The 24,164-nt window shown below is 46.4% G+C and overlaps 1 protein-coding gene across 2 annotated transcripts in view; it reads right to left on the bottom strand.

Moving 5' to 3' along the window:
- The window catches only part of SEPTIN11 (septin 11), a 92,633-nt gene that overhangs the window by 10,718 nt on the left and 57,751 nt on the right, over positions 1-24,164 (bottom strand). For both annotated transcript variants that reach the window (XM_044429463.1, XM_044429462.1), the window contains exons 5-9: positions 22,225-22,386; positions 17,820-17,916; positions 16,992-17,160; positions 10,871-11,003; positions 9,124-9,311 (exon numbers count right to left, since the gene is read on the bottom strand). In XM_044429463.1, the coding sequence (XP_044285398.1) occupies positions 9,124-9,311; positions 10,871-11,003; positions 16,992-17,160; positions 17,820-17,916; positions 22,225-22,386 (749 nt within the window). The remainder of the gene's footprint in view (positions 1-9,123; positions 9,312-10,870; positions 11,004-16,991; positions 17,161-17,819; positions 17,917-22,224; positions 22,387-24,164) is intronic.

Genomic DNA, 24,164 nt, shown 5'->3' with positions numbered 1-24,164 from the left:
CAAAAAGAAAGGAAAAAATAAAGACGGGAGGGAGAGAAAGTCAAGCAAGCTGAAAACAGCTTCTTGCTTCATGGTAAAGGCTCATGCAAAGGGATGATTATGGAATGAAAAAAAAAACCTTTTAACACTTAAAATCCATGCTAATCTACATTGTGTTTAAAGCAAAAACATGTAGCAGCAAAGATACACGAAGACAAACCAAAGCTGCATAGCATTTTTTAAATTTTGGGATCTGTCTTGGCAAAGCAGGGGGACCTAAAGACAAGCTGCTTGCCTTGACTGGCCAGTAAATGCAATTAACCAATTAAAGTTCCTGTTCTGAGCTTGACGCAATCCGTCTACCAGTTCATCTACCTGCCTATCTGACTGGCCTAGGGAATGCCCATAGCTCAGTGGTAAAGCGTAAACCTTACGTGCTGAAAAGGGCCCTGTTTCAGTCCCTGGCATCTTCAGTCTGAAATCCTGGAGAACGATCAACAGTGAAAGCAGTGAAGCCCAACAGGGCGACGAGAAAAGCTTTCCCCAGTGTTGCTCCGGGGAAGGATGCCAGGGAGTGGAACTGGAGTCTTCTCCATGCAAATCACATGCCCTGCTTCTGAGCGTCAAGTCCCCCTGAAACCAGCAGTAGGGTGGGCAGCATCAGCCCTTCATTCAAGGGGAGCAGACCTCATGCGCAGAAAAACACAAGCGCACCGTGCTTCCCCCTCCTGGGACAAGGGCAAAAGCTGTGCAAAAGAAAGGAAGCCCAGCATTCACTGGACAGATGGGAAGATAAACCTAAACCTGCAGTTGGGGAAGCATCCTGTGTACGTGCTGTATTTTGAATGGAGTATCTCAGGCAACACTGGGACAACTCAGGCGCCGGGTGGCTTGGGAGAGCTCTTCAGCAATGCACATCCAATAACCCCCAGGATTAAGCAAGCTTGTGTTACGCTCATCTCACATGCAGTTGTCAGAGGATGCAGCTTTTTACGAACCGTAGCAGGGTATCTGGTTTCAATGCTCAGGGAAAGGCTCCCAGTAAATGGAAAACTAGCATGCCAAGCAGAAGAGGTCCTTTCTCCCAGATATGCTAGCTTTCTATGTGCAAGGACTCCCCCAGCCTAACCATGTTTTCAACATTAAAAAACTATGTGTGCCAAGAAACTAAATTAAATGTCATACATAGGTATGGGCAACAGGTTTTTTTTCCCCATCAAAGGCTGCCTTCTGTTGGAGACTGAATGCTCCAGTAGAATGCTTTTCTCTCCTTTTTGCCATTTTCTTTTCCCTCCTTCCCTCTTCTTCCCGATCAGACTGCCAGGGGCCTGAACTGATCACCTGCAGAGGGCATTCAAAGCAGGAAAAAGTTGCTCCCTTGTCTTAAAGGAATAGAAGCCTTCTGTTTCCAGCAGGGCCAAACAGAAGACAACCTGCGAGGCCCAGAAGACTGCAGGTGGCAGAGAAAGTTCTGGAAAGGGGCACAGACATTCTCTGTGCAACCTTGGAAGCCCTGTAGGTGTTTGCTAAGATTGGCAACCAAACAGCTAACTGGACCATTCATCATAAGAAATGAAAAATTCCACCGCTTGACAGATTTCCACTGACTAGGCCTGTACTGGTTTATTCTAATTAAATCATGATTCCAAGGGAAACAATGAAGGATGGATGGATGGATGGATGGATGGAAGAGAGCTCCAAAAGAAATATCTGAGACAAGCAAATCTGATCAAATATGTAAGGAAAAGGCGAGTACTGCCAGTCCAGAATTATATCTGGATTTATCCTTTCCAACTCTGTGTGTTCACAGTGCTGCCGTTCCATGAATCAGAAATAACTGCATTATTCATAATACCTGGATGTCTTCTGAAGCATTGAAGAATGATTAATGAATAATTATTAGGATTTAAAACATTCTTCATCACAGTTATGAGAAATCTATGAAGAATATTAAAAGTGAAAATATCCACTGTAGTGTGAACAACAAAAACTGAACGCAAATCCAAACTAAGTGTCTTAGAACAAAAAGAAAGAATTTCTGGATTTCGGTTGGCATTTCTCCCCAATCCTAGCCCCTAAACTGTTGCCCTTACAGAAACCATAAAACCCTCACTGGATCAGACCCAAAGACTAACTGGGTCAGGGCATCTATTTCAGAACCCTGTTCCCATATTTGCCTAAAAGGTTCCTCCAGGAACTAATCCAGCAGAATCTACAGTTCTTCCCATATGGCCTTTCCTATGGCCTTTCCTATGGAAATTTCTACCAAAATTGAGGAATGCACAGACCTAAATCCCACAAGTGCCTTCTTCCACTGTCAAACCAAAATTGTATATATTTCAAGCCGGCAATTATCTTTTCTACTGAACCATGGTAGTTCTGCATACTTACTAAAACCAAGAAGCAGAAAGCACATTATGTCAAACAGTAAAGGTAGGATCTGTGTGCTTCCCATGGGGTATATCCCTCACCTGGCCCCTGTACACGCTACCTTTGCTGTCTTGCATTCCACTGTTTCCGCCATAGGAGCTGGAGGTGTACACTCTTCTGGCGAACCTGGACCACCACAGACTTATGGGTCACAGAACACACCTGAAGCTCTCTTGCACTGGGCCAGACCCGTAGTCCATCCATCCCAGTATTATTAACACTGGCAGGCAGCAATGGATCTTAAGGATTTCAGGGTTTTTTCCAGCCCTACCTGGGACCCTCTGCTAGGGATACATGGCCCCCTCCCTAGTTAGGGGCTGTTACCTGCTCCAACTGGACTGGAGAGACATACCTGTTTGAAGCCCATTGGGTCATTGGTCCACCTAGCCCAGAATTGCTTACTCCAAGGTCACAAGCAGATGGTCTTTCCTGGCCCCATTCTACGAAACCCTCTAACTGGAGGCTGGAGCTTGAAGGCTTTGTTTGCAAAGTGCATCCTTCCCAAACCGTGAAGCCTGCGGTGTTCTGGGAACAGCTGTTCTGCCCCATACTCCACATGTAGGAAAGTTCCAGGCACCAAAATTTATGCACCAGCTTTCCAGCCCACCGAGTTTAATGTAATAAAGTCATAATGCATGCACAGCAGAGGTTAGCCTGCCATCAGCTGACGCAATAGCATAGTTGTGCCATCGCAGTTTTGGTACCAAGACAAAACCAAACCCTTACCTAGGCAAACTGGAGCGTGTGTTAGAGGGCAGAAACAAAACAAAAACACTTTTAAAGGCAGCCATCCAGCCTAGACTGCAACACACACACACACACACACACACACAACCTTTTCTCACTTTTCTGCTTAAACTTTCACATCCAATGTTAAGCGAAAATTAAAAGGCACTTCGGAGCACTGTCAGTCCCTACAGAGACGGAGGATTCTCAGAGAAAAGGGCCGCCTCTGCAAGAAATGTTTTCTTCAGAAAAGCACATACAGCCCATCTCTGGTGTGTGTATGAGGAATATTCTGCCAGTGCTTTGCACCTGCCTTGAAACCTCTTATGCCAAAGCTGGGAACCCTCTTGAGGATGAAGATTGGCAAGGACTAAGAAACTTCTGAATCATGCAAGCACCATGTCAACTTCTAGGAAGCTGGCTACAGATCAGTACCTTCTGCCATTGTACACACAGTGTGTATGCAAAAGTAAGGCTTATCTCCCCACTGCTTGGCATAACATGCATATACAGCGGTGACACACCAGTCAAAGCGTGTAAGGATTTGGCCGAGTTTAAAGCAGCTTTGAATAATCCGTGTGCAAAGCCCATCTTTTGTTTGGAGGCTGCAGTAACAGGCCACAGCCATGTGGGGGAGCTCTAGACGTATCCATGGATGAGAAGATGCCTTTCCCGAAAGGCTTTGCAACCCGCTAGAAAAGCTGCAAAATAACCTTGATGCTGTCATCTTGCCTCCACCTTCATCTTAAAAAGACTTACACTTTTTATTGTTGGAGGGGAAAAATCCTGGTATGTGTCAACACAGCCTGATGCTGCGGCGGTCCCCATCCATCACAGAGAGATCTCCTCTTTCTGGGTGCCTGGTAGACTATGATTTTCCCAAACTTTATTTCTTGGGATGCTTTTCTGGCACCACTGCCTGGTCTCATTCGTAGAATTTTACAGGCAGTCCTGAGGATGACTTCCCCTCAATACCTTCCCACGTTTTCTGCTGCACTGCATCATCAGTCTGCTGATAGGAAGCACCCTGGAAAGCTTTTGGGAATGCCTTCATTAATTTGCACAGAATACTATGTCCAGGTTTGAGACCTTTCCCCCAGGGTCTCTCTATTACTTCTCCTGAGGAGGATGCTTTTCCCATGGCTGCAGCTTCTCCCTTATCCCCAAAATACTATGTTTATTTTTATTTTTTTCAGCATCTGGGCCCTGACGGCAGAGGGTCGATGCAAGTAAAGCACCTGCAATGGTGCTTACTTTGCATCACACCTTCGGAGTGGGCGGCTGAGCCTCCTTAACGCAATACCTGTGCTGCTCTCACAAAACCTACCTAGGAGCACACGGAAAAGTAGGCAACCTCCCGTTTAGGTTTGTAAGTTAGACATCCAAGCCAGATTGTATCATTTTTGTTATTGCCCAGCTTATAAGATTTAACCGGCACAGCTCCCACATGTGGCTCAGCAAGAAAATAGGAATGCAGGAAAACAACTTTTGCTTTGAGAGGGAGAAGGTAATGCCAGATAATACAGCACTGCTGTATGATATACGGGAATCGGTTGATCCAGGAAACAGCGACTGGGTTCCGCCAACATGTTAACTCACATTCAACAGTTGAGTATGGGTTGAGTGTGGCTTGTTGTTGAACCATGGCTTGTTAAAGTATGGGCTCTTCTATTATCTGAACCCAGGAACTACAGCACTGACAAACCAGGGTTAACAACCCCTTAATTCATGACACAACAAATCACGAGTTCTTTTCACAGGTTGTTTGAGGTTAACAAGCTATGGATTTTTACTTTAGAACAGTGGTTTTCAACTGCTGGTCCACAGACTGGCACCGGTCCGCCAGCATTTTCTCCCAGTCCATGAAAGAGCATCTCCCTTTCCTGGACCAGCGCGTTGCTGATTCCCCACCTCTTCTTCAGCCAAGGAGGCTGGGGAGCCAGCTGGGAGCTGCACCATGCCAGTCCGCCCTCTGGGTGGGACCCCCAAAGACCGGACCTTTCTCTGCTGTGTTTTCTCCCAGGAAGAGAAATGCTGAGGCGGGATTGTGCCGAGAGTGTTTTCTCAGCCAGTCTGTGCTGGTATGTAAGGGGGCTTGAGTGGTGGGGTTCTCTGTATTTCATTATTTAACATATCTGAATTTGTGTTTGCTATGAGCATATTATTGCATTTATATTGATTTTGTATTTTGTTATTTTAAATTTTTGATCAAGGCTTGAAAAGAAGCAACAGCAGATTTTCCGGTAGTCTTATGTGAATTAAATATTGCACTCTAAAAATTTCAGTTTTATTCAATTGCATTTAATTTCATTATTTCAATCTTTTATTAGCAAGTTTTACTGCTCATTTTCTGGTTATTTTAGTGAATTTCCCTTTTTTGTTGTTATATGTAAAAACTAATACACAAAATACTATATTCTGTATATAATGCTTTAAAATTCTGCTTTCATGGTCCCTGAAATAATTTTCCTATTTTTCCCAGTCCCCAACTGTAAAAAGGTTGAAAACCACTGCTTTAGACTACACAACAACCTATATTTCAGCAATGACACCGTTCAACAAGAACCCACACTCAATCCATACTTGGCTCTTGACTTGGTTTATCTTCTTCTCTGCAACTGCTCAAGATGCCACTGCAACGACTTTTTCTTGCTCAGGGATCATTTAAAAGCTTTTCCATGCCAAAGCTCCACCCTGGGAGATGTGATGTAATAGTAGGGAAATGTTTCTGAACATGTGCAGAGTGCTTATTCTTTATCACTGAAGAGCTGCCACCAGTCATATATACATGGCTTTCGGAGAAAAGACACCCAAATCTGAAAATGATCCCCACGTAAGGTTGATTGCCAACTCCTCGTTTTAGAAACCAAGTGCCTACCAAACTCTAAATCCATCAGGAAATTCTCCTCTGTGGGTCTTTTAATGCCCGGGAGATGCATGAGGACCCCACAGGATTGTTTGTTGGTCTGCATTCGTGCCCCATAACAGTCCCAGAATGAAAGGGGAGTAGCAAACAGGTTGAAAATGGCCCAAGGTGCTGGAAACGTGCAGCACTGGGTCAACATTTTCCAAGGTAAAATATTCTCCTACAGTGATGTTCTTCTTTGTGCAATTGCCCCTGAAGATGAAGCTTCCTCCCCTAGGCTAAGCAATCATTATAATGGATGCGAAGAAGAAATATATTTTAACTAGCAAAAAATAAAATAAAAAATAGTGTTTCTTCCATGTAAAGACAGCTTCATCAAAAATAGTCACTCTTTCAAAAGTTCTTCAATTTAAAAAATAATAATAAAATCTACATATCGGCTTGTTTGCTTATTTTTCCCAGAGGTAAGCATAGCGAGTCACAAGAGCGATTCATACGGACCATACTCTGTTCTTTTTGCAAATTGCAAACTCAAACTTTTATTATGGCAGAGAGGTAGCCACATTAAGGCACAATCCTATGCCTGTTAAACAAAAAGTCCTGAAGCTCCCAGCATTCCCCATCCATTCATCTGGTCAGGGAATGCTGGGAACTGTAGGCCTTATTCTGTCTAAATAGGCATACGAATGCATCCTCAGTCACCTGTAGCAAAGCAACAGTCTCGTGATGCCTTAGGGCACAATCCTTTGACTATTTAGACAGAAAACTCCCAGTGTTTGCCAGTCAGCCCATGACTAAAGTGTCTTGCTGTATAAGCTTTCATGAGCTGATGCAGACTTCAATGAATACATACGGTTGCCCATATCTGTACTTCATGGAAAGGTGGCCGATCGTCCGTCTTCCCTTGTATTTCCTGATTTTTGTCCCCACATTTTACAAGCTTGGTTGCCTCCCCCTGTATCATGAGCTATTATACATTTGACAGAATGGGCCCTGAACCACACAAGCTTGTGTTCCCCATCAGCAACCCTCAAAACCATTTGTCTTGAAGCTGCCACATGTTTCTGTTTCAGCAGAAACCAAGCTTAACCAGGATGCAGGACGACTAAGGCAGGAAAGAGTGGCTATGAAGACAGCCTTTGGTGGATCCACCGCTCTTGCCAGAAGGGAGCTTCCACACCAAGAGCTCTATGGGTAATTGGCCTCTGAACCCAAGCACAGGCAGACATGTGCAGGGACGTGAGCCCCACCACGAATGCTGCTTGCTCAGACGACTAGAAGCTGCATCACAGAAGGGAGTGCCATCACACCTGAATTGGCAATAGTGCTCCCACCTTCTGCAACAAGCCGTACCTCTTTAATTAAATGCTTCCTGTTACACTTCCCCTTTGCCAGCAAACACTGTGCAACAGAACAAAGCTGCTTGGTACAAAGTAGGCACTGTTTAGGGGCCATGTTCCATCTTACATTTGGATGATGAGAGACTGTTTCCGTTCGACCCTGCCTTGCTTGCTACATGTTTACAAAGGTATAATGCAAAAGGCAAATACATGTTTGACTGTGTATTAAAATGATTCATACATCTGTCCACCAGGGCCCTCAGTAACATCTGAGTGGATGTCTCCTTTGTAATTCACCATTTTCAATATCTTTGGCAGTGGATTGCATGAAACCTCCCATGTCTCAAAAGCGTAACAGGGCCAAATGGTTTGGTGGGAAGCAAGACTGTTCAAAGTCCATTGTCCTGTCTGACATATTTGGTGACCTAGAGGCCACTGGTAGCCCCAGTGAGGTGGCGGAGTTTCCTTAGGGTGCTATGCATGCGTTGTGTAGCATGCACAGGTGCAGAAGCAGAAGAAAGCTGATTGAAACCCAGGAAACCACCAGAACACGGAAGGTGGGAAATCTTAACAGGGGTCCAGTGATCTACCCTAGGCTCAGAGGTCCTTCTGTAGAACCCTGGACACCTCTCAAGAGGCCAGAACCATGCCTGCAATGTTTTCCCCTTGCACTAAGACCAGCGTTGCGCAACGATGCTCCAAACGCTTTTCAAAAAGCCACTGTAGTGGGGAAACACCTTGCCCTTCAGTGCTTCACTGCATGTTTTCAAAACCCTTGGAAGAGCCACCTGTAGCTCAGAAGCCTGCGAATACACGGCACTGATGAGCATTCTCAGCTTCCACAGCCAGAGACGGCAAAGACTTCACTGCTCAGGACTCTCTTGCCGCACGGATGCTGGCAAGTTTCCAGTCGGTGTCATAACACAACTGCACTACAGCAGTGTTTTGATCTGGCTGTTCTGACCAGCTTCAGATATGGAACTGGCACTACACAAGTATGTTCACAACGTAACTAAAAATACTGCAAGCGCCAATGCCCACTTGCTCAGTTATTCAACTTTGGCACTAAGACGATCCATGCTGAAAATATCTCTGGCTGGTACAAATATAATCTTAGCTAGGGCATTAAATATAGGCGGATGTCTTGGGTGTTGCACTTTCCCCCCGCTTCTCTTTTTCATGTGTTTTAGGCTCCCTTACCTGTATATGTCAGGAAATTTTCAAGGTTCTCCTAACTTGACTTTGGAACCTAACAGAAGGATCCTCAGGCACAAAACTTACTCCTGACCCACAGTTAATGCCCAAGGTAACATTGCATTTGTACTAGTCCATCACGGGGTGGGTTTTACTCAATAACCACAGACTTTTAAAGCATCACTGAGAAAGACAAGGAAAACTCGACAGCTACAGATTTTGCTACAGCAGGAGAAATGCGTGGCCCCTGCAACGTCGGTTCAGCTAACTCTTGTATGGCTCACTTTCTGTATCCGCCTTCTATCTGTGCTCTTGCCTCTTTGAATGAACTAGTCAGCTTTGCAAAATACTATTTAGGTACCCTACATATAAAAAATAAAATCAAAGTCAAACTCCCTCCCCTCCCATCCCACTTGTCTCTTAGAAAAAATATCTTTTAAAAAAAATCAGCCTGGTTTTCGGGGGAAAAGAGGGGGAGGGAAGCCCAGTTTCCAGTCTGATAATGGGAAGAAGCAAATACAGACATGCAACAGAGGACAGTACACTGGAACAGAAGCCAAGAGAACTCGACCCAGGGCACCGGCTTACTTTTTCTTGTCCTTGTCTTTCTTGGTTTGCTGAGAGCCAGCCTGTTGGCTCTGTGACTGCAATAGCTGAGCTGCTGCTTTCTTCTTCTGGAAGTTGTTCAGCTCCTCCTCAAGCTCCTTCTTCTTGTCCTCTACCTTCTTCTTCTCTTCCTGGTGAGTCCGCTTTAGGAGATCAAACTTCTCGTGAAGCTGCCCAGAGAGAAGGGTGGGAACATGAAATGCACACAATTTTAACACAAAACTAGAGCAGGAACTCAAAGATGGGAAGGGACTCTGTGGGCTACTTCTAGGAATATTGTGGTGTGACACAGAAGTGTTCTCCATAGGCACAGAACAAAACAAGGTGTGGATGGCAGGCCAGCTTAAGTCCTGGGCATTGGCCATGCCTGGGATACATTCCCCCAGGTGCAATGTATGGCTGTGAAAGCTGGACCATAAGAAGGCTGAGCACCAAAGAATTGAGGCCTTTGCATTGTGGTGCTGGAGGAGACTCCTGAGAGTCCCTTGGACCGCAAGGCGATCAAACTGGTCAGTCCTAGAGGAGATCAACCCTGACTGCTCTTTAGAAGGCCAGATCCTGAAGATGAAACTCAAATACTTTGGCCACCTAATGAGAAGGAACAACTCATTGGAGAAGACCCTGATGCTGGGAATGATTGACAGCAAAAGGAGAAGGGGACAGCAGAGGATGAGGTGGCTGGATGGGGTCATTGGGGCAGTGGGTGTGGGCTTGGGTGGACTCTGGGGGATGGTGGAGGACAGGAAAGCCTGGAGGAATGTCGCCCACAGGGTCATGATGGGTCAGGCATGACTTTGCAACTCAACAACAGGATGCATTCCAAGAGCCATCCTGGACAGTGGAGCTCTGCTAAACAAGCAATGTCAGCCCGTGTCCTTTTTAAACCTACAGCATAAGCTCCAACAAGTGACCTCATCTGGATTAGCAATGCGTGAGGAATTTCTCTGGGGGTGGGAACCGATCAGATTCCCTGGGCTCGGCTCCCCAGGCTCTGGTCTGCTTTGCAATCACCCAGGTCAGGTTCCTGGCGAGGGCTCCCAGAACTCACCAGGAATTGAGCAAGAAGTGCACCTGGTACTCTTCTGCACCAGGTACCCCCACCGCCAGCTGCACTGGGTAGAACAGAAGGTTGGTCACTGGGAATGGGATCTGGTACACCTGCTCAGAGTGCCGGTCTTCAGCAGTAGCAGGGGACAAGGAAAAAGGTTGGCTGCCGGAAATGGTGCCTGGTGCACCCATTTACATTGCCCCTCTTCTGTGCCTGGTGCCACCACCGACAGGACCGGGCAGGGAGAAAGGCTCATGGCCGGGAATGGCACCTGGCGCACCTGCTCACAGCACCCCCTTCTGTGTCCTGCAGCAGCTCTTTGGTGGCTGCACCTGATGGGGAAGGTTGCTGGTTTTGGAACTGGGTGTCCAGGAGCATTCACAGACATCCTCTTGGCTCGGCACCCTTTGCAGGACCTGGCCGAGCCCAAGAGGATGCCCATGGATGCTGGAGGGACAGATCCTGAAGGGATTCATCCCAAGCACAGTCTGGATGCAGATCTGGCTGTACTTACCTGCCTCCTGGTCTGGCAGTCTCTTCCCAAACCTTGCAAAGAATGCAAGTGCCAAAAAGGAGGTGACAATCTGGCTTGTGTTCCCAAATCATTTTGGGAAACTCCATTGAGGATCCCAAACCAAACCCTTTAATTAGAGCTCTTTGTTCTAGGACCAACCCACTTACATCCTTTTCAGCTTCTTTCAGCTCTGCTTCTTTTTCCTTCACCCGCATAACAAACATTTGCCTCATTTCTTCTTCTTTTTTCTGGAGCTCGCCCAGGAATTCATTCCTCTTGGCTTCATAGGTCTCCTGCAGACTTGTGATCCAAGCACACCCCCCAGAAAAAGGGTGGTGGCAGAGGCAGTAGGGTTGGGGGAAGAAAGTGAAACCTCAAGTTAACACCAAGTGTGACTAGTTATCATTGGAGTAATGAAAACACTAAAAAGCTAAAACCTACAGTTTCTGTTAAGTCAACTAAGGCTGTGCTTAAACACAACACAACTCAGAACACAATTCTATGAATGGTTAGACAGAAAAAGTCCCACAGTTCCCAGTGGGCTGTATGCCAAGATGTGTAGGATTGTTGCTCCTTAAACATTGTTTTCTCTGATATTGCCATGAGGTGGAGATTGAAAGAATCCAATTCTATTTCAACTAATCACAGTTTACTGTTTCATCCAAACTGGGATAGACCATGGTTAGTTTTAACAATGATTTGCCCAAACAAGCCAAGTTTAAACTTTAGTTTATGATTCTGGCTTGTTTAGTTAAACAGGCTTAAAACTAACCTTACTTTCTGGTGCTTCTGATCTCCTGCTCTTTGCTACACTGGAAAAAGAGGGTGCAAAGCCAAGGGGATGATGCACATAACATTGAACTATGATTTAACCTTACATCTGAAGTAGGCCTGTGATGGCATACCACCAAACTGAACAGTTAATTGAATGAAATTAAAACTGTAGTTTATGAATGGTCCCTGGAAAGTCAGTTTTTCCACTTGAATTACATCAAGATGTTTTAATGCAATGGAAGTATTTGATTTATCGATCCTTTCACTCGTCTAGCTTAGTTTGTTCATAGTAGCTGTTCTAGGTTTATTCAACCATCATTTTGCTCCGTGCATGAGCACTGCTAGTTACCAGTTACATTTCAAGGAGCGCTCAAGGGTAGTCATCTTTGAAGTAACTATGAAGCTGATTTCAAACACTGGTGTGTTTCATAAACAATTGCAAACTTAAGTCACCCCTTCCTCTTTTATTTTGTCCTGGAATAAGCAACTTGTGTGAATGGATGCACTGCCAGGACTTCAGCTGTACAAAGCCAGAGGAGTTTCTCACCCTGCAAGCACATATCACAGGGGAGTGAATTCAGCTGTTATTAATGAGGATGCTTGGCTGTTGTGACCCCAAGCCGGGGTCTTTGGGTTGGTCTCTCTCGCATTCAGGCATGCACCTACCTTTTGGAGGGGGGCGCTAAAACAGCCCAATGCAGAATGCCCACTGAGGTGCAACAACCAATCAGAGTGTCTGGATTAACCTCCTGCTCAGCCCCAAATCTCACTGCGTGATCCCTTACTTTTGGCTGAGCTGTGGCTTGCCTTGCAGTGTTATCGGAAGGGTAAAACGTTGACTTTCAACTAGGCAGTGACCTAATACCAAACTGCTGGGCTGGAGTCCATCCAGACCAACCTATTTTGGCTGGGAAGAACAGCTTCATGGGGCTTCAGGAAGAAGAGACTTCTCATCCCCCGCTCCTTGGTGGTGCCAAAGACTAAACTTGGGACCTTCGCCATGTGAATGTCCTACTGCCATATCCACAGGTGTGAACTCCTTGGAGGGAGGTGGGAAAAACATTCAATGGATGTCCACCCCAAGTAGCACAGCTGTAGCACGGAAGCACCACAAAGTCCTTCTTAGCATGGGCGCCATAGAAGCTTCTTTAGAAGCAGGGCAGAAGCACAGAAGGTCCAGTCTTACTGTTCCACAGTGATGTGAAGCTCTCCTTCTCCTCAGTATCCTTCTCTCCTCAACACACTCAGCCAAGAATTCTCCAAGTTTCCTGCTGGCACTGCTTCAGTTTTTGCTTTCTTTAGAACAGCCTTCCTAGTCTAGTCACCTTCCAATGTGTTGGGCTACAACCCCTAGAATCCCCCGAGCACCCGCACAAAGTAACAGAAGACGCTGCTAATTTCTCACAACCATATCACAGACTTGCCAAGGGGTTCACTTAAATTTCTGCAGTACTGAGAAAGTATCTAGTTTCTGTTGCTCTTTCTTTGCCACGTCCCTTGTAGAGAAAACAGTTTCTCATCTAGCTTGGTTTAGGAGTTTACAGAATGCTTACTGCTCCCTGTCAGAAAAGATCGCAAGCCTGGCCTGAAATATTACACGTCTGCAGTTCATTGGCAGGGTGGCTGTGGGGAGAGTCAAGTCTATTTGCTGACTTGCAAATAAGACAAGCAGAACAAATCCTAAACGATGGTTCCTTGTTATCTCTGTTCTCCACTTTCTCTTTGGAAACTGTCATCTCTTTTGGCAAAGACTAACTGCCCCAGGTTCTATCCAGGAGTCTACCTCTTAGCTCTAGGCCCTAGAGTCTAGGGTCAGATTTGTTAATGGAGAAGCTCTGGGGAAGAAACTTTCTGTTAGTGGGCAGGGCCAAAATACTGAAAATGCCGGCCTATTTTAACTTGAAGTTCTTACTGACAGCAACTAAGCCTTCAAAGAGGTGTCCCAGCCTTTAGGAGTGGGGAATAACCAGGGTGAGACCCATGAAATTCACAAACGATCAGAAGTCAAGGTAGTGGCCATCTTCAGGACCAGACTGGGACCCCAGGTAGACCGAGTTTGGCCCCTGGCCTTGTGGTTCAACACCTCTGCTCTATCCTATGACCCCTTTGTTAATATTTTTCATTAGAGCCATCAAGCGGAGGCCATTCTGAACTACTCCAAAAGCCAATTATCACAAACATGGAGGCGAAGCAGCTGCCCACAGGATCGCTCAAGCAGGATGGGGGCAAGGCCTCCTCCTGCCCAGCTCCTCAGCAACTGGTGCATGCAGGCAGGCCACCTCGGGTGGAGGAGGAAGCCCATGGCCAGCAGGGCTAGCAGCCTTCTCCATGCATCTGTCCAATCCCTTTTTACAGCCATCCAGACTGGTGGCCATCACCACTTCCCGTGGCAGTGATAACGCGAATACAGCAACCTGCACTGCGGAGAAGTGTTGAAAAATACTATGTCTATAAGAAGCTGATTAGATACGGGCTATTTCAGCAGCAGCCCAACAGGAACCAGGCTTCTGGCTCCAGACCAGGACTGCCAAGCATTGCTTGGCAAGCTGTGAGGAGAACCTGCTCAGCCACATGGACGGAGGGGAAACAGGAGAAGGGAGGTGGGGAGGCGAACCCAACAGCATCTGCCACTTGGTTAGTGCGGAACACCCGTGCAGGAGCCAAGCGAGCGTTGGGGGATGAAAGCAGAAAAGACTCATGGGCAGAAGGCGTGCGACCCCGACTTTTTAAATCACACTTCAGTCCTCCGTTTGCAGAATTCAACAGATGGGTTGTTTAACAACAGGTTCTGGTGAAGATGGAGGGGGACAAGTCAACGCTATTTGAGATCGTGAAAGAAAAGAGGGTGACTCATTCATGGCCATTTGCCCTGTTCCTGTTCAATAGTCAGAAATGTCTGTGGCTGATCAGAAAGGGAACCTTTTGCTCACTCCCTCTCTCTCCCGCTCTCAGTCTCTTTCTCAGGCCACAAATGGACTACTTAGACCTCCGTACAAAAGCTGACTAGTAAGAAGTCCCTCCCTTTGTGACCGAATGACAGGGTGGGTTGTCCTGCTATCCAAACTTAGACCGCTTCCCACAAGGTGGCTTATTTTGGGGGCATAAGTCAACCTGGGAACCCATGGTTTTTTCTGAGGGTTGATCAACCCACTATTGGTTGCTGTGTCATCTGGACTGGCAAGATCAATTCCACTGTGGGTCGCAAAGATAGAAGATAGCAAAACATGCGGTCACTTTTCATGATCTCACCACCAGTGGCAGCCAAAGAGGCGCTTTGGAGCAAACATCACTAATTCCCCACCACCTTTTCTTTTTCAGCCCCCCAAAAGTGCACAATTCTGTCTGCCTCTTTTAAATTATTGTAGGTTGTTGTTGTTGTTGTTGTTGTTTTAGATTTTTGCAGGTACTGAAGTGCACACTTAAACTGCCTAACAGGCATAATCTTGCCTTATAAGTTTCAGTTTTCAAAGCAAGTGGAATAGGCAACAAATTGACAATTCCAATCTGCAATTGACTGCAGATAAGGTAATTTGGGCACAGTACACAGCTTCCAATTGGCTAGCTGTAAACAGAAAAATAAAGTGGGGGAGAGCAGCAAAAGTATAAATAAAATAAAATAAAAATAAAATAAAGTAGGTACACCCAAAGGGGGTGGTGAAAATACCACCCTTTTAGCATTGCAACCCTCAAGCTTTTAGGGGTTGAACTGACAGCTCCCATGACCCACTCTCATTTCAACATTTCCCCAAGTTTCCAGCAACTGCACAAAGGGCAATTTGAAAAAATACAACCTGAGCTGCACTTTTCTGAAGCTCCTAAAAATAAACAAAAATAAGCAGCTAACAGAAAGCAGCAGTGATTGAAGTCAGGAGGGGGAGACAGAGTGGGTTCTGCCATCAAGGGCTGTGGGATACCGGTGGTGGGGGATGGGGGAGAAATCCCCAATAGGACTAATGATCTGTGTTGCAAATGACCCAGTAACTTTTGCAGAATTCTTTGCAACACTGCCGTACAGGCAGGCACATAAACTTATGTGCGCGCACACATGCACACAGCTAATAAAATATATTCCGGGCTGTGTACCTCACCTGGGGTTGCCAAGCAAGCAGAGAATTTGATCCCCAGTACAAAGATCATTGCCCTGCATATCTCAGCTGCTTCTCTTTCTCAGCTGAGTAGATTAAAGTTTGCAACATTCAAACATAATTTGGTGAGGTCTCTGAAGGTACAGAAAACTGCAAATAATCCACATTGTTCAAAAAACCTTTACAGCAAATCAATGCAAGGACCCATTCTAGAGGTTGACAGCTTGATGGTCAACCTACCCAAGGGTCCCGTGTGTTGCTCCCCTGTTGCTTTGCTACAGAGGGAAGAGGAGCCGAATTGGACTGCTATGACTAAGAGAGCCAGTGTGGTGTAGTGGTGAACAGCGCAGGACTGGGATTCAGGTGATCTGGGTTCTAGTCCCTGCTCAGCCAGGGAGCCAACTGGGTGACTTCGGGCCAGTTCCAGACTCGCAGCCCAAGCTGCCTCACAGGGTTGTTGTTTTGGGGATAAGGTGGAGCGCAGCAGGAAGAGAATGATGCCAGCCTCTTTGAGTTCTTTGTAAGAAAAAGGTGGGGTATAAATCTAATAAGCAAACAAATACCAGAAAAAAGAAAAGACTGTCCACACATAGACCTATAGATCATGAAATATATTGTACACAGGTATGGTTTTAACTGTAAATGCCTTTAGGAGCCACTCTGGTCTGAAAGGCAGGGTGTGCACAATGCAATCATTGGAAAAGCGATCCAAAACCTTTGCAGAATTCCCTGAATCCTGTCTCCCAGTTACTGCAATCAGTCACATTTCAAACTGGATTCTTAGAAGCAGATCGTACTTTTCTGTATGAACTGCCAAGTTTCTCAGCAAACTTCCACCCAGGTTTCTCAGCAATTTCCACTGCTGCCTGACAGAACCAGTAATTGCTCACCAAGCCAACTCCGACTGCTCAGAGGACCAAATCCTTGCTGCTGCTGCTATCATCATCATCATCAGCAGCAGTAGTATTCTATACTGCCTATAGCTGAGTAGTTCACAACATTTAAGTCACCCATCCAGGTGTCAACCAGGCCTGACCCAGCTTAGCTTCCAAGATTAGGCAGGTCCAGGCACCTCAGGCTAGATGGAATCAAATGAATGCAAGCTAGTATCATTGATGGCTGTACTAAACATATCTAAGTCAGAGTCTCACTCAGTTTCAGCTTCTCTGTAAGCACACATAAACAAAGTGTGAAATCTTAAGAAGAATATTTAACATTTACACAAGGCTTTTAAGAGTTCAGAGCCCTTCATGTGTGTTTATCTTGTTGTAAAGCAAAGCTCAGAAGAGGGCTGTTCTTATCTCAATTTCTTAGTCTCTCTGACACATCAGCTCTGAAATTCTTACAGGAGAGCACCTTCTGCATCTGCTCCGACAATGTGCCGAGCGGGTTCTTTAGTGGTTTTGCAGCCTACGTACCCCCATCTTACCTGAAGGGTTTGCTGTCAGGGTCTGTGTCTTTGAAGCCCATCTCTTCCAGCTTGCAGCGGCGATAGAGCTCGTAATGTCGGCTGTGTGTCTGCTCCCGCAGGTCTTCCATGTTCACTCTGATCAGCATTTCACGCAGCTTCACGAAATCACAGTGGTTTTCATTTTCAACTACAACGTAAAGCAGGGCAAGGATGCATAACCGAGGAACATTTCTCAAAAAATGCGAATCGTGAATCAACCGGGAATTCTATCATGCTCCAACCCCCAAGCTTTGGGCTTTTCTGCACATGAATGTGCAAAGTGCATGGCTACACTTCCACTATCACGAGACTCGGGCGGCTTTAAAGGGGATGAGCCAAATTCAGGGAGGATGAGGTGGTCAACGGCTACCAGCCCTGATGGCTATGTACTGCCTTCAGTATAGGATGCTGCCTAATGCATAAGTTCCATGAATCCATTAGCACTTAAGCGGAAATCTATTCCCACCCTACAGCCTGGGAACAAAAGACCATCTAGTGCCATCCACTGCAAAGGGGTGGGAAAAGCAGGTCCAAACACAGCACTTGTAACTGGTGTGGAAAACCGAACCAAGTTGCAAGGACAATGTTACTTCTCGTAGTGAAGGTGATAAACACCATGGGATCCATGGAAGCATCTTGGTGCACCGATGCAGCTGTTTGGATCCTAGTCACCCACGCACTTCACCAACGCTTTCTCCACTGCAAAACTTCCTGCCTCTAAGTCTCACCCCCCACAACTGAACCTTTTCTCCTCACTGGGGCAACAGTGTGAACAAGCATATTGGTCCCCACCAACCCCAGACATACCCTGTACAACTCCCCAGGGGTACTGCCTGGCCTTGGCCATCTTATTTCCAATCTTCACTTCTTCGGTGCTGCCAACAACAGCAAACGGCAGGTGGACCTAGTCAGCAAGAGACAAACAAAGATCACGGGTGTCTTCAGCGGTTTGGCCAGACTTTTTAAGAAGAGGCAGCGAGGGGGAGAGAGAGGAAACGCTCTTTTAATGACAACTGTGTTGGCTTTTGCTGATTTGACGTTATTCAAGTGTCCCTGGAATACAGCCAGAGCCTTTGAAGAGGGGGAATGAGATGACAACAGGCTCTAGATCAAAACAGCCTCCTTGCCCAGGAATTCGTTACAACCTTACTATTTGCATTATGCAATAATACAAGGAGGCAGTTCATTATAGCTCACGGAGCGTAATATCTCACATGCCTGAGACAGGGAGGTGTAAGGAACTATAAAGAGCACTGAAGACTTCCCCCTAGAAACATTATTCAGCCTCTCCTCTCACTTCTGTAATTTCAACAAACATTTCCACACACACACAAGCACACTCGATATGTCTTCTCAGATGCTCAGGTAGTTGCATCTTGAGCACTATCCCACATTCTGCTTTTCCATACTTCTGATGCGTTGCGGCACACACAGTCTCGCTTAACGATATACAAAGAGCTGTTTTGTTTTGTTCTTGCATGCAGCAACTATGGCTGAAGCCATTATCAACCACAAAGGAATTTGGTGGCTTCTGATATTTGAAAGGCCCCTCGTTTTTAACTCAGAGCATGGGCACTGCAGTCCATGAATCTTTCCCACAGCCAGATCCATGCACTGGAAATACTGTCAGAGACACATGCTCTGTGCTGTTGGATGTGGTTCATTTTCTAGGCAAAATCCAGGGTCTTTTCTCAAGGGTATATAGGGGAGGTGCTCAACTCCCATAAACTGCCATTCCCCATAACAAGGTAGCATCAAAACAGAGCCTTCAGGAATTTACAATAGGTGGAAGGGCACTTCTTCTTGGGAGGGTTGAGCATTCATTACTACAGGCATGGCAGTAATGAATGGATGGAGAGGGCCATAAATTGCCCTGGGAAAGGAGCTGTCATAGGAGAGCAGTATGACTCAGACAGTTCAGAGCCGGTTGCCAGTTTCTTCCTTGTTCTGCAAGTACGCCCTTACGTAATTCAAATACTGCCGGTCCACAGCAAGTGCTGAAATTTCCTAAGGAACTGGGCGGGATGGAGGGAAGGAAGTCAAGGTTCTACCGACTTCCCACCCCATTATATGAGCTTTAACTAAAGGACGAAGGAAAGGGGGATGTAATAAAAAGAGGCAGGCAGGCTGTCTGCATTCCAAGGCCCCCCAAAGAGCCAGCCAGCTTGACCTTAGAAGGGAGGATTCACAGGCACTCGATCCAGAAATGTCTGCAGCCTAGCAGAAAACAGCGACTACAGAAGCAGGGGTGACAGGAAAGCGCACTCCCATGCCACGGGGAGGGGGACAACACCTGCGTTCTTGTTCTCCTCAATGGGAAAGACGCTATGATTTGGCACCATGTCTAAGCGTGGCTTGTCAAGTCCAAGCCGGAGCTTTGTTTCAGGAGGCAGCTGTACACAGAAACCAGTCTGCTAGAAAAATAAAGCGAACACACAGCCTTCAGCCATTGTTAGTATGTCCCGTGGTTGGCCAAGAAAGCGAGAAAGGATGACACTGATGCTTCTCTACTTTGGGCACATCACAGGAGGGCGGGACCCACTGGAGAAGACAACCTTGCTAGGGAAAGCTGAAGACAGAGGAAGAGGAAGACCAAATGGGAGATGCATCAGTTCTACGAGGTATCGAGGAAGCCACCGCCTTGAGTGGTTTGCAAGAGCTGAGTGAGCTGTGAAGGACAGGGCATTTTGGAGGGGACTCATTCATTTATGGGATTGCCCTAAATGAGAGACGACTTGGCAGCACAACAAGAACAACTACATGGTTAGTTTGCTATCTACATCAAGGTGAGCACAAGCCAGGCTTCGGTGCAATGTGTGAACTGAATCCCAGGTTCGTTCCAGTTACCGAAGCAGAGATTCCTGTGTTCCAGGTTAGTTTGCTGGAGGCCTGTGTGGAGAAGTGACTATGGGCTGGTTGGCCACACCCCACAAGTCCACTCCGACCCACTCTACTGTCACATCCCACGGCCTCTGCTTCCAACAATCCACACTTCTCCCTTGAATCGTGGAGTTTGCAAAGAGCAGTGCAGGCAGCACCTTTCAGAAGGCTAGATTTGGCCTTCTGCATGCAACAAATTCGTTGCTGAGCTTTCCACCAAACAAAGCATTCACACACACACACACACACACCCCTCCCGATGGCCTGGCAAGCACTGAGCACTTCATTTCCTTCTGCATTTCCTCAGCTTCAAACCGAAACCTCAAAACCACTCTGGAGCTTTTGGAATTTACCAGTAAACAGTAACGGAACTTCTGCCTCAAAAAGGAGTGCCTTCTAGCCCAGCTTCCAGAGCCACAAAGATTCTTCCCCATCCAGGATATTATGTGTTTCGAAGGGGAGCCAAAGCCAAGAGGAAGCCGGGTCTGTGCTCTGTCTCCCGAGAGTCATCCAGGTGCTGTTCTCATTACACTGTGCGCAATTCTGAAGGGCTGGTTCGCATTTTGGGCAAAGATCACAGGCCACGCAGAGTTTTGGGAACTGGGCCAAGGGCTGGGCAGATGGTGGAGAGGCTCGTGGGTACAGACTGCCTGACAGCTGCAGCTATGCTATGTCCGCGACTGAAATCACGAGCCAGGGGCTCCCCTCCCACTGGTCCGTCCCTCTTTTTGAGAGAACCAACACTGGTTCAACTTCCACCCCAGACTGTGACAAGGATCAAGCATGCTGGGCCCAGAACCATCCAAACGACTCTTTCAAGCCAACAAAAAGTAGTGGATTGAGTACAGGACTTGAGCTCAAGAGCTTGAGGTTCAGGTTCCCACTCAGCCATGCGTGACTTTGGTACAGTCAGGGACTCTCAGCTTGTCCTACCTGCAGGGGGTGTTGTGAGGATAAAATGAAGAAGAGAATTCTTTATGCTCTTCTTTATTCATTTCACTCTGTACCAACCACTAGTCAAAGCTCTCTGGGCAGTTTGCAACAGTTCAGGAGAAGATGGGTTAGTTAAGCCACTTCAGGCTCCATGTAAGAATTATGCTGGAAGATGAACTTACTGAATGAATAAAATCAATCAATCAAATCGATATGCCTAATCTGGGTTTGTTATCTCTCCACACCAGAGGTGCAGAAACTCAAGGCCAGGAGCCAAATTTAGCTCTTCCGGAATCCCAACTCAGCCCCCTTGGGTCCCAGATGGCCACAACCCCTTCTTCTGGCCCCACCACTGCTCCCCCAACCAGTCCCTGTGGGGTGGCTTCCCAGCTTGTGCCATTTTCCCCATTCGAAAAGGCTAAAATGCATCTCTTAATGCCCAGCGACTTGCAGTGAGAGCTTTCAGCTAGAAGAGGCTGGTGGTTTTGGCCCACCTGCACCCCACTGCCTTCAGCCCTGACCACCTTGGGAATGGAGCTCTCCAAAGCATCACCAATGTGGAATTCACAGCCCTCGCGCTGAAAGAGGCTCATCCTCCAGGCTTTACCATTTGAACTATTCTTTCACTCTTCCAGATCAGCACAGAGGAAGGTTTAGGACAGACAAGAAAAAGTGCTTCTTCACATGACATACAGTTGAGCTATGCCATGGGAAGCGGTGGCGTCCATCAATTTAAAGGAGGATGGGACAGATGCATGCAGGAGGAGGTGATCCATGGCTACTAGCCTTGCTGGCCATGGGCTTCCTCCTTCACCAGAGGTGGCCTGCCTGCATACACCACTTGCCGAGGAGCTGGGCAGGAGGAGGTCTTGCACCCATCCTGCTTGAGGGATCCTGGGGCAGCTGGCTGGCCACCATATGTCAAGAGCGCTGGACTAGATAGATCTCAGGTCTGATCCAGTATCTTATGAATGTCCTGTTCTGATGCATCTGATGGAGCGGTCTCCCTATGAAGGCTTAAGAATGCTATAAAAGCACTGACTGGCCTTCAAAATGCCAGAAGAATCTCCTCTTTGTTCTTTTGCTTGGAGACAGACGGTGCACACTCCTGGTTTCTGAAGCATAATTTGCAAAGACGACAAAACCACATTGCATTTCATGTCTCTTAACACGTCAGCCACAAGCCCGTGCCTCCATTCAGTACCACTGGTGCACAGAGGCCCACAGAGAAACAGGAGCGGGAAAAGGATGGTGCCACTCTTTAGGGCTGTCTCTGAATTGGCCACTCCTGTTGCACTGGGCTACATTGAAAGGTCTCTCTAGTACAGAAAGTCAAGAAGTGACCTACTACTGCCTCTTATAATGATGTGGATGTCCACCTAAGGAAAACAAGACTTACACTCATCGTAGCGTTGATCTCAGCCACTGTCTCTTCATCTGTCGGGAACTGATAGATTTGGACCCCGTTGCTGACCAGCTCACTCATGATTTTGCTCTTGAATTTATGCAGCTCGTTTTTTGCAATGGTGTCAGCTTTGGCAATTATGGGGATAATGTTCACCTGCAATGAAAACCATGCTCAGTCATCATGCTGCATTGGCGGGTGGCAATGTGGGAGGAGAAAGGAGAGCCTTTTCTGAGAGTAAACAGGAGAGACAGGGGAATATGGACTGGACTTCTTAGAAAAGGGTAGGGAATGGGGGAAAACTTGCATCCATCCTCTCTTCTCACTCAAAGCTCCTAGTCTAACATCAGCCTGTTGTAAGCATTGCATGTCCCAAGTATTATTGGAACAATACTAATTGTTTCATGCAGTACGTTAAAAGCACTATCTCTTTGCAGTCCTTATAGTTCTGCAAGGTAGTGCAATATTATTCCCAAGTTACAGAGTCAAGAAGGGATTTGCTGAAAATGCAAGACTTGCTTAACACTACCAAGTAAGTTCAAGGCAGAGGCAAGGTTCAAACCGGAGGATCTCTTGATTTGCAGCTCAGTCTCTCAGATAATCCATCACACTACCAAACTCAGTAGTGGATAAGCTGGATAAAGTTGCCACTAGATAATCCTAAAATAATCCCAATGAATGTGTTAACTTCTCCTGCACATCCCTGCAAACAAAGCACAATGCAAGATGAAGTAGCTGAAAAGGAAGTAAGATTCCAGGATATCAGTAAGGAAATCATGGCCCATACCATTCTGATGTCAGAGCATGAAGGATCACAAATCTGTACCCTCTTGAATAAGCAATGGACCACATAGATCAGTTGATTTCCTCCATACTCCTGCACAGATCCAAGAAGAAGGCCTTTGTGATGGTGTGGAGTTGCGTGATCCACGGGCTGAGAGACAGTAGACCCAAAACTACATGACGGGCTGCCCCAAGGTAGAAAATCAGAGGGCTCCCTTTCCTTTTTGATTAAGTTACACAGGTACCGCTCAGGTACAGCTTTCTTCTTCTACCCACTGCCCTCGCAAAAGGAGCTACTGGATTCCTACTGCACACAGATGGTACAAAGATTAATAGACTTGAATCTTCATCATTTGAGGATTGCAGCTAATAAAATTTGTTCCTCGTTACTGCATCTTAACATCAATCACTGCTATAAAACTGGAATTACTGCGGCCCCATAGCTGTACACACAAACTATTTCAAAGATCAGAAGAGCATTTACTCTCGCCCATTTTAACATGTCACCATCGGCACTGTTAAAAGGACCATTTAGCAAGACCCCAGACAATGAACAGGTATGTTCTTGTGCTGCTGCAGGAGCAGAAACAGTGGAACTTATTCTCCTATATCACAGCTTTTATAGGAATGCAGAGAGCAATTGATTAAACCGTTAATAACAGAACTTTATGGGAATGATTCTTCCACTCTGGTATCTAATTGTTTAAGGGCTGTATCCTCTTATGCTACTGGAAATGTTGCCAATTTTTTTATGACGGCAATGCAGATTCGGAAAAATGTGGTCATCCGCTTGAGTGAAAACATTGTATAAATTGTACTTGTTTTAACCGTGCTTTAATTTTTCTCCTGCTCTTTTATTTAACTGTTTATTAATTTTCCTGGTCTGTGACCATAACAAATAAATAAATAAATTTCTCCGCTACTACGCCCAGCTGCAGCAGAACATGCGTGTCGAAGTCTCTCATATTACAATGAATTGAACTGGAAAGCACCCCCTCCTCTAGCTGAGCTGAAACAGAGACGCACCACAGATGCACCCAGCAAATAGCTCAGCACTGAGGCGCTTCTTCCTTCTTCCTTTCATCTTGTACTCTGATATTCATCAAGGAAGGATTGCAGTGGTGAGCTTTCAACTGGGCTGTTCAGGAGAC

Source organism: Varanus komodoensis, unplaced genomic scaffold, assembly GCF_004798865.1.
Source record: "Varanus komodoensis strain SLA01 unplaced genomic scaffold, ASM479886v1 scaffold2, whole genome shotgun sequence".
Lineage (NCBI taxonomy): Eukaryota > Metazoa > Chordata > Lepidosauria > Squamata > Varanidae > Varanus > Varanus komodoensis.
The sequence above is the reverse complement of the archived record's forward strand: the minus strand, read 5'-3'. Positions and strand labels throughout refer to the sequence as shown.